The 9,924-nt window shown below is 33.8% G+C and overlaps 2 protein-coding genes and 1 non-coding gene across 4 annotated transcripts in view; 1 reads left to right on the top strand and 2 right to left on the bottom strand.

The window, feature by feature from the left end:
• The window catches only part of LOC107868236 (increased DNA methylation 1-like), a 5,846-nt gene extending 4,904 nt beyond the window's left edge, over positions 1-942 (bottom strand). Inside the window, exon 1 of the mRNA XM_047409929.1 lies at positions 133-942. Coding sequence (XP_047265885.1) covers positions 133-942 — 810 coding nt within the window. The remainder of the gene's footprint in view (positions 1-132) is intronic.
• Positions 943-4,210: 3,268 nt separating this feature from the next.
• TRNAV-AAC lies at positions 4,211-4,284 on the bottom strand. The gene has a single exon. It is a non-coding gene; the product is annotated as a tRNA-Val (tRNA).
• Positions 4,285-5,035: 751 nt separating this feature from the next.
• LOC107868222 (probable enoyl-CoA hydratase 2, mitochondrial) lies at positions 5,036-9,886 on the top strand. Of its 2 annotated transcripts, none has more exons than XM_016714859.2 (8): positions 5,036-5,330; positions 5,818-5,987; positions 7,313-7,387; positions 7,602-7,692; positions 7,769-7,820; positions 8,151-8,254; positions 8,391-8,467; positions 9,605-9,886. In XM_016714859.2, exons 1-8 carry the CDS (start codon positions 5,171-5,173, stop codon positions 9,779-9,781), a joined length of 906 nt encoding a protein of 301 aa, XP_016570345.1. In that variant the 5' UTR covers positions 5,036-5,170; the 3' UTR covers positions 9,782-9,886. The 2 variants fall into 2 exon arrangements, with proteins under 2 accessions (XP_016570345.1, XP_016570339.1); XM_016714853.2 differs by having other exon boundaries at positions 5,064-5,342.
• Positions 9,887-9,924: the final 38 nt, after the last annotated feature.

Genomic DNA, 9,924 nt, shown 5'->3' with positions numbered 1-9,924 from the left:
TAGTGCAGGCTGAGTACAGTATGTGATCCGACCCTTTCCCATTTCCCGCACACAGCATGAGCTTAGTGCATTAAGCTGCCGTTTAAAGATAACTTTATAGTGAAATAGTTCAAAAGTGTTTAGATTTGTCACCTTCATTCCCAGGCACTTCTCATGATGGTAAGTAGAGCTGCATTTGTCACAACACATTAGGTCCCCTCCATCAGCACAAATCATGCAAGCATCATCGTAGGTGTCACTAGCATCTTCTTTGGTTTCAATTAAGTTAAACTGACGAAATTTACGTTCTTCTGGTAGATTCCAAGCTTGAACCATGGAAGATAAAAGAGGAGAACATGTTTCAGCAATGAAAATTTTCTCATAAAGCTTGCTAGATGTTCCTCCAGCATGCTTATAGAAGTCTGCTACTGTGAAGACATAATAGCAACAGCAACAAAGTATGTAATCCTTATTAATTTTTCCTTGTTTTTTTCTTGTCTCCCCTTCTATGACAACAACTTCTGCATTTTCTTGAATTACATCACAATCTATAAGCCAAGAAAGTATTGTTGCTCTCTTCTGTCTTTGGCCATTTTCGTTTCCTTTTTTACCCTTATCTGCTCCCTTTCTCCTACCACATGTAGGCCTTTTCTTACTCAAAACAGCAGAATCTTGATCATCCTCTGATGAGGATACTTCATCTTTAACAATTTCCAGTTTTGCATATTGCTCTTTCTTCGAAGGACGATTTCGCTTCTTGCTTCTCCCCATTGAAGAACTATCAAGATTTGTGTCATCTTCAGTGAGATATCCTGTTATGGGGTTGGCCAAAAACTCCTTTTTAGCCTTTTTCTGAGGTAGTTTTGCACCATAATGCAAGTCACTCATACTATATGAAGATTCTGAACTCCAAGAACAAGAACTGCTTCTTTGTTTCTTCTGTTTTCTTGATCTTCCAGCCATTTTTTCAATCATTAAAAAAACTCTTTTGACTTTTTTTTTTCTTTCTTCTCTTCCTCTTGTTTTTGACAGAATAAACATATGGGAGGTACCTCATGTGGAGGTCAAATAACAGTTGTATGCAATTTCCAGAATAAGAAATGCATGCATAAAACATATTAAATGAGTGATTTGTTTCTATTTTCACAATGATTCTTGTTTTTTAATGCAATTGATGCTGTTTTTTTTTTTCTCTTTTTTGGAATAGTAACTGAAAAAGTAAAAAGAGGGAGAGTAGATTTCCTTATTAAATGACATCATTATAAATGTTAGCTGGTTAATAATTTTTTGCAGAATTGATTTATCAAGTTTATATCTTCAGTTTGTGTATTCTTCTAACAGGTTTGGGAAAATATACTAGCAAATAATTAAATTGGTTACATTTGTTTCTCTATTTTGATTCATTTAGCTGCCTGTTGACTAGTGTTTCTCTGCTGCCTAAGTTCCAAAGATCTAATGGCTTGTTTGGAAATTACGATGTAATTATTACGTTGTGTAATTGTTAGAATTGTACTGATACGATGTAGTTGTTACAATGACCTGTTTGTATGCGTAACATATTAGGATATAATTTTTAGTGCCATATTTAGTTGTATAAGTATAATTACATATAAACAAAAGCTAATTATAAAGAGAATTTTCAAGTTGAACATGTAAGTAGGTTTAAATGTAGGACAAATATATGTACATTTATATGAAAAATGAAAACAAGACAATTTGAAAACTAATCCCATAATTATATCACGTTATTAATATCAATTGTTCGTCCACTTTGAAAATTGGGAAATATAATTGTTCCCCTTCAATTATAAGTTCCAAACGAGCCTTAAAATGTTGACCTTTTTTTTTTTGTGTGCTTAAAATGGATTGGAATCAATCATAAAGTGACTTTAGAATAACTTCGTGAGCTTCCATCGAAAACCTTTTTTATCTTGTATCTGTCCATTATTCAATATTTATTTTCAAAGCTTCTTTACGTATATATGGTACTTAATTATATTTCGATATTCAATTTTTCATTTTGCTTTGGTATATTTTAAAAAATGGTGCAATCTTTGGTAAGACATTAATAGGCTTGTATGTCTTTCAACATCACAAGTGTTTAGATCTTACATAAGCTTTTATTGATTTAGTTTTTGATTTTTTTTTTATCAAATGAGTAAATTGTTAGATAAACTACAAGAATTATCCTAAAAGTAGTAAAAATATTTAAAAATAGAATTAAGACTTCATCTAATTGAGTATGTCTGCTAGACATTATTTTGTACTTGTATAATATCTTGTAAAAAAATTATTTCTTAATTGCAGTTTTATTTTGGCTGTCATTTTTAGCAAGATCAAGAGTCTAATGAAACTACAAACTCAAGTTTGGTAAAAAATGAGACATGCCTTTCGAAACAACAATAACATATCAAATGTTATCAATCTTATAAGTGAAATTTGAGAAGAATAGAGTGCACACGTGTTTTTTTCCTACTTTATTGAGATAGAAATGTTATTTTTGAAATAAAACTTGTCAAACAATTTGATAGAAAAGAAGGTACAAATAAAAAAGCAATAAAAACAATAAATTAATACAAAAATGACTTTTATTGGGAAGGAACCCTAGCTAATGATTGAAAAGGTGATACCTATAAAACATTTCGGGTCATTTGGTAGAGTGTATTGGAAAACTAATAAATGCATTAGTTTAATGTGTATTACTAATATCTTGTTTGATATACTTTTACATCCTATGTCTAACTAATGTTACACTTTATTGTGTGTTAAAGTGTGGATTACTAATACCTCAAAATTCATGGTATTAGCAATGCGATGGATTCAATACATGCAGTAACATGATTAAAGATATTATTATCCCTTAAAAAAAATTCACATCCTTTCTAACATATATATGTCAAGGATATTTTTGTAAATTTTTTTAAAAGAAATTATTTAATTCGTGTTATTTTTAATATATCAAACCAAACACTGCATTAAAAAAATACAAGCATTACTAACATACCATATTTTATATTATTCTTATACACTCTACCAAACTATCCCAAATCATGTATTATTGTTACATGCACAACAATTATCAGTCCATTTACACATTCACAAATTAGCAATTCTTTCATGTCTATTAGTATTCATTACTTAAATGATCTCTGCATTATACTCCCCCATATAATTAATTTGTATACCCAAAGAAATCTTATTATAAAAATGAGAAGTCCTTTTCTACATATATTGTTATGAATTAATTGTCCCACATTGGAAAAATAGAGAAATGGTAAGGGGTTTATAGGCGAAATGAGTTCTCCCACCTATCAGACCAGTCTTTTGGGTTGAGCTCTCCCATTTGGTTTATAACATTGGTGCTTTCATTAAGAGTCCCACGTGTTGGGTCGTGACTCAGAGTGGTGGCCTGGACTCAAGACGAGTGCCTTTCGTGACTCGGAGTAGTGGCCTGGACCCAAGATGGGGTGCCTTCCGTGACCAATTGGGCGTAGCTGTGACCAACGAGGATCGATGCATGCGTGGAGTCTCGACTCGGAGTGGTGGTTTGGGGCCTAAGAGGGGTGTCAGCCGTGACCAACGAGGTCTTTGGTTCTCAAACGGAGACGATTGTTAAGAACCAATTGTTCCACATTGGAAAAATAGAGAAATGCTAATCTTATATAGTATTTATTATGGGTACTCAAAAGAAGTTCACTTAACTATATCAATAATTTATCAAGTGTTCAATATGTTGTATTTTTATAGGACTCATAAATTTAAAATTAATGACATGGAGATTCAACCTACGAGAAATAAGGAGTTTATACGAAAGGTTGACATAATTGGGTGACGTGACATAAACCTTATTGTTCTAGCAATTGAAAGTCTCAATTATTATTCTTATATATTCATTATGGATACTCAAAAGAAGTTCACTTAATCATATGACTAATTTATTAAGTATTCACTAAAGTTGTATTTCTATAATTCAAAATTAATAACGTGAAATTTCACTCATAGAAAGTGAGAAGTTTACTCATAAGATTGACATAATTGGGTGACGTGACATAAACACTGTTGTTCTGGCAAATGAAAGTCTAATGATTCAACCCACAGAAGTTGATGATTCAACCCACAGAAGTTGATCTAGCAATTGAAAATCTAATGGTACATATAAGTTGGTTGACGTGACACAGACACGCCGTTCTAGAACTACTCTTCGTTTGAAGCAAAATAAAAGGAAGTTCAGTGGCTTCGCCCGGACTCGAACCGGAGACCTTCAGTGTGTTAGACTGACGTGATAACCAACTACACCACGAAACCTGGTTTGCTCATCTCTGTTCTTAATCATACTAATATATATACAGAACATCACCATCTTTATGAATTTTAATTGTGTTAAGATTTGATCTGTGGTGTTTTTTTTTTTCCTAAAAAAAAAGTTAAATAAATCCACCTTATTGTTTATTGATAACTCCATTTTAATTGTAAAAGAATTAATTCAACTGAAGAACTGATTCTTTTTGAATATGAATAACTTCTCTAATTTAGCTTACATCTATGAAAACTAGTAAGTAAAAATAAAAATTTAATTAGAAATAAGGGATAAGTAATTGTGAACGAGGTAGCTACCTCCTAAGGTCTGCTATTGTAACTATAATTGATGTCAAGATCATTCAGAATACGCAATTTAGTAGAGAATGGGCCAAGACATTACTTGGTAAGTGAGGAAGAAAACATTATTAGCTTGTCAATATTTATCTTTTGGATAGAGATGCCACATTACATATTTTACTTCATTATTTTATACGACACTCTTACTTAAAAGCAAAAAAAAAAATAAAAAATTATCAATCTTTGTATGTTATGTAGGATATTAAATAGTCGTTAAAATTATGTAAAAAATTAAAATAAGAAACATATTAGAATAATTCAAAAGGCAACAAGGTCAGAAATATGCTACAATTATTGACATATTAAATATGATATCAAAATTATTTTGCAAAAATCTTTTGCCAAATCAGCAAATCTCATCCTTTTAACATGATAAACATTAATTGGAATTAATTAAGAGTATTAATAAAGAAAATGCAAAATACATACTGCACAAGTAAAGTAACAGAGTAATTTTGAAAAGTTTATAATAGTAATCTTCCACCCAAAAAAAAAAAAAAAATCAGTTCATTTTGCATTTGAACATAATTTTGCAATGGTAGTTACATTTGCAGCCATAGCAAAATCCATCGGGCAACAATGCTTGAAGCGTCAAATTGGAGTCCAAAAATGGCAGCTTCAGACTCATAGAACTTTAATATTACAGTCCGCTTCTCAATCCGTCAAATTGGATAGACTCTCCGATTCCGATTCCGGTAATTCTACTTGTATGTGTCACCTTTCGGATTTCGATAAATCTTGGAACTATGAGTTATTATAATTTATAACTTGAGAAAAAAGTAAAAATATACTTAAATTTTGGAGAAATTTGCTGTAACATACCTCAACTTTGTGGGATCTATGAGTCTGGACTATACACGCTCAGTGTGTATTCATATAATGGTCCAGCTAAGCATATATATGCAATGGAAATATAATAATAAATAATTGAGAGGGGTCACAAAGTTGAAGTTGAGATATGTTACAACAAATTTTGCCAAAAGTGTTACAATAAATTTCACCAAAGTTTTTAGGTATATTACTATTTAAGTACGTAAAAACCTATGAATTCATGGTCAAAATTAAATTGTTTTTGAGTCTCGAAAATCGAATGGTGGCACATGGAACATAGGGAGTAGCTATTTGTGGAATTGAACAACTATTTTTTGATTTGTTGATAAAGGATTGGGGAGTTAATTACAGGGATTTTGGAGGTAAAATTGGATAGACCGGAGACGAGAAATGCGATTGGGAAGGAAATGCTTAGAGGATTACAGCAAGCGTTTGAAGATGTGAGTAATGAACGTTCAGCAAATGTTTTGATGATCTGTAGTGCGGTTCCTAAAGTGTTTTGTGCTGGAGCTGATTTGAAGGTACAAATGCTTCCCTTATGTCATTTTTTTTAATGATGTATGTTAGGATGGAACATTAGTAGGTAGTCGAGTATCATTATTAGTCTCCTGTCTTATTCTTTGATTATTGTGACCTGTTAGTTGTTAGTTCCTTTGCTTCAGTGAGGTACATTTTGTTGTTGTTGCTAGTCTTTTCTTAATTGTTCTCAGTAGAGCTTCTTTGCTGCTGTATTTGCTTTACTTGAGTCGAGGGTCTATCAGAAACAACCTTTTTGCCAAGTAGGGGTAAGGGTGAGAAGATACCACCCTCCCAGGCTTCCACTTGTGGTATTACACTGGGTATATTGCTGTTGTATATTTCTTGCGAATGATGTTACATTTGTAGTTATTACATCTTTCTTTCTGTTATTTCTCCTAATCTTTTTGGAATTTGATGAGGATAAAAGGTCCATCGGAAACAACCTCTCTACTTCTTCGGAGGTAGTGGTATGGACTGCGTACACTTTACCCTCCCCAGACCTCACTTTGTGGGAATACACTGGGTCTGTTGTTGTTGTTGTATGAGGATAAAAGCTGATTTTGTCAACCATGAAAATTGTGGGTTCAAGTCAGGAAAGCCACTTTTGGCCTCTGGGAGAGAGTTGGATGGTGGGGTTCACTAGAAGTAAAAAGGAAAAAAATCTGATTTACAACGTGATGAATAAAGGAAACTAACTAATAGGTTGCTTTGGGAATTACTGGAACTGTAAAAACTAAAGGCTCCAAGTTTCAGAAAAAGAAACGTTTTATCTGTTTTCTCATTTCATGTTAGCTCTTTTTGTGAGTTGTCTCTGTAGTGTCATTGCTTTCTAAAAGATTGCTTATTTGTATAGTCTTACATGATGATAAGTAAAACAATAAAAGGTCACAAGCTAGGAGACATCAACCAAACATTCATGTTTCACTTATTTGTATAGCATGACCTGTTGATAAGAAAACAATAAAAGATCACAAGCTAGGAGACATTTCCCGAACATACAACAATTTGCTTATTTTTATAGCATGAAATGTTGATAAGAAAAACAGTAAAAAGTCCCAAGCTAGGAGACATCTGCCAAACATGCAGCTTTCAGTGTTGATAAGTTTCTCTGTTATTTGATCTCTCCGTACTTTGCAAGTGCATCCTCTGTGGGGCTTATAACATCTTTGTGGGGATCGGATTTAGGATTGGTTTGTCATATGATGGAATAAGCTGATATTTTTTGTATCAGATGTCGATTTATGCAGTCATTAGCATTTGTTTGTTATTCATATTGTGTTTTGTACTTAATGATAGCTAATTCAATTGATTGTCATTTGTAACGTAGGAACGAAAAACTATGATTCCATCGGAAGTCCTGGATTTTGTAAGCACTTTGCGATCAACGTTTGTCTTTTTGGAGGTATGTGACTTGCAATGCTGTTTCTTTTAATATATGAAAGATCACAAAGTCTTAAAGCTCAAGAAGAAGTTCTTTTTCTTTTTTTGGGTTCATGACATCATATTGTATCTCATCTCTTCTTCCAAACATATCACTTTAACAACCATAAAATGGGCCATTTGTATATATCCTCTTCTTTTCTTTTCTCTTTTTGATTAAATATTCTTTTACTCAGGCTCTTCATATCCCTACAATTGCTGCCATTGAGGGTATAGCATTGGGTGGGGGACTTGAAATGGCAATGTCTTGTGATATCCGGATATGTGGTACGTTCTTCTGCACTTCTGAGTTTATGCCATAATTTGTCTTTCTTACTCTCTAGTTTGATGATGCGTTACTCAGGTGAAGATGCAGTGTTGGGCTTACCTGAAACAGGACTTGCTATAATACCAGGGTATGCCTCAATTACATATTATATGTTTGCTTATATAAAATCTGTAAATTCGGTGAAGGATGTGTTATGTTCTAATTTTATCAGATCAGCTGGATATTTCCACTAACAACCTCTTGCAGAAATGCAGGGTAAGGTTGCATACAAATAAACTCTTGATGTTTGGCCCTTCCCTGGACCCCGCTTCCCTTTAGCTGATATTTCCACTATCTTGAAGTCACTTCATTACTTTTACCATTCATAAGTTTCCAACTTTGGAAGTTTCTTTAAATATTCTGCATGCTAAGATGTTTTATTAAAGCTACCCTCTTATTCAATACCTGTATTTTACAGAGCAGGAGGTACACAACGGCTTCCTAGATTGGTTGGGAAATCAATTGCAAAAGATTTAATATTTACTGGCCGAAAGATAAGTGGGAAAGATGCTGGATCAATAGGTATGTGCGTGACTTGTCAGAGCTCATTTGTCAAGTGGACGGGGCTCCTTGTCTTTCCCAAGCCCCTCCTCCTCCTCCTCTCTGTCTCTGTCTCTCTCTCGTGGTGCCCCTTCAACAATTCCATTTGGTCATGCAGGGCTTGTCAATTACTGCGTTCCTGCTGGTGAGGCTCGTCTCAAGGCGCTTGAACTTGCTAGGGATATTAATCAGAAGGTTAGACTTTAGTTATTGAGATAAATTATGTTTGATGTATTTATCCACCGTGGCACCCTTTATGACTCACGAACTAAGGACAAAAAGAGAAACATAAAAGGACTACGCCACTTCCTATATATATAAAAGATATCCATACTGTACTGTACACAGATAATTGCCAGTTATCCAAAGATTCATTAGAAGTAATTTTGACACGAGTACTTTTTTGTATCCTTTTGACCTTTTATAAGGTATCACCCTTCAAGACCATAAAGTATATTTGTGCTGCTCTTTCTTTTCTTTTGTGCATTTTTGAATGATAGTAAGGCTCTTCTTTGGAATTTCATCCTCTTCCTTGGACCTTAAGTTAATGGCATTTACTAATCCTTTGCCTGTTTGTTTTCCTCTTTGTGCACCTTCTGACAGATTTTCTTTCTGCCTTTGTCTTTTTCGTTTTCCGATCTTGTTTTATCTTAGGTGGGGCGATCATGATTATACCAATAGTTGGTTGCTTTAGATTTCTTTGTTCTTTTTCCCATTTCTTTTCAATTTTTAGCTATCTTATGGCAAGTTCACATAGCCAACAAGTATTGCTCTATTGTTCTTTCCCTTTTCTTCCTTTTCCATGCATTTTACAAGTTCTCTTCATGTGAGCTGCAACCTTTCTGTTTCATCCTCTGAGTAATTCTGGTTTCCATACAAATTGAAATGATTTTGAGTTAGATTATTAGGGAACCGAGGCAGAGTGAAAAGGACAAATAAAAGGCACATTTAATAATTTCCACATGCTTTTCCATCCTAGATGCTCATTTATCAAAAAGGGTTCTACTGATACTAGTCAGGCCTGTGTGGATAAGACATGGTAGCATCTACGAAATCGAGTCCTTTCCTTATGTGTAGAGTGTCTTACTTTATCCTTTACCTTTTCCCCCGGGTTAACTAACTATTTATGCTCTTCTAGTCCCAAGTGGAATGGCCAGAATGCTTTTGCTCTTTATTGAGAATAAGTTAAATATTCTGCCAAAAAAAATTAGGTTGAAGCATGCGCGAGGAGAGAGGAGAGAATGTAAGATATATATTGATGTAGTGTTTGTTAAAGAAGCTCCTTTTTTGCTTGTCTTTTGCATGTCAACTTACATAATATTCTCTGGACAGGGTCCCCTTGCTTTAAGAATGGCAAAACGTGCAATTGACAAAGGAGTGGAGCTAGATACTGAAACAGGTTTAGATTTGGAGTGGTATTGCTATGAACAACTGTTACACACAAAAGATCGGTTAGAAGGCCTTGCTGCATTTGCTGAGAGGAGAAAACCTAGGTACAATGGTGAATGAAAAGATTGTAACGCGTCCAGTAGATAAACCTATCATTCATGTCGAAAACCAAAACACACTACTCCATTTATACGTTATCTAATTCACATTATGATTCATGTCCTAGTGTTGCCCATTGTGTATCTGCTTGTGTCAACTTTATG

The sequence above is a fragment of the Capsicum annuum genome, chromosome 1, assembly GCF_002878395.1.
Source record: "Capsicum annuum cultivar UCD-10X-F1 chromosome 1, UCD10Xv1.1, whole genome shotgun sequence".
Taxonomy (NCBI): Eukaryota; Viridiplantae; Streptophyta; class Magnoliopsida; order Solanales; family Solanaceae; genus Capsicum; species Capsicum annuum.
Note: the sequence above shows the minus strand (reverse complement) of the source record. Positions and strands in the feature narration are given on the sequence as shown.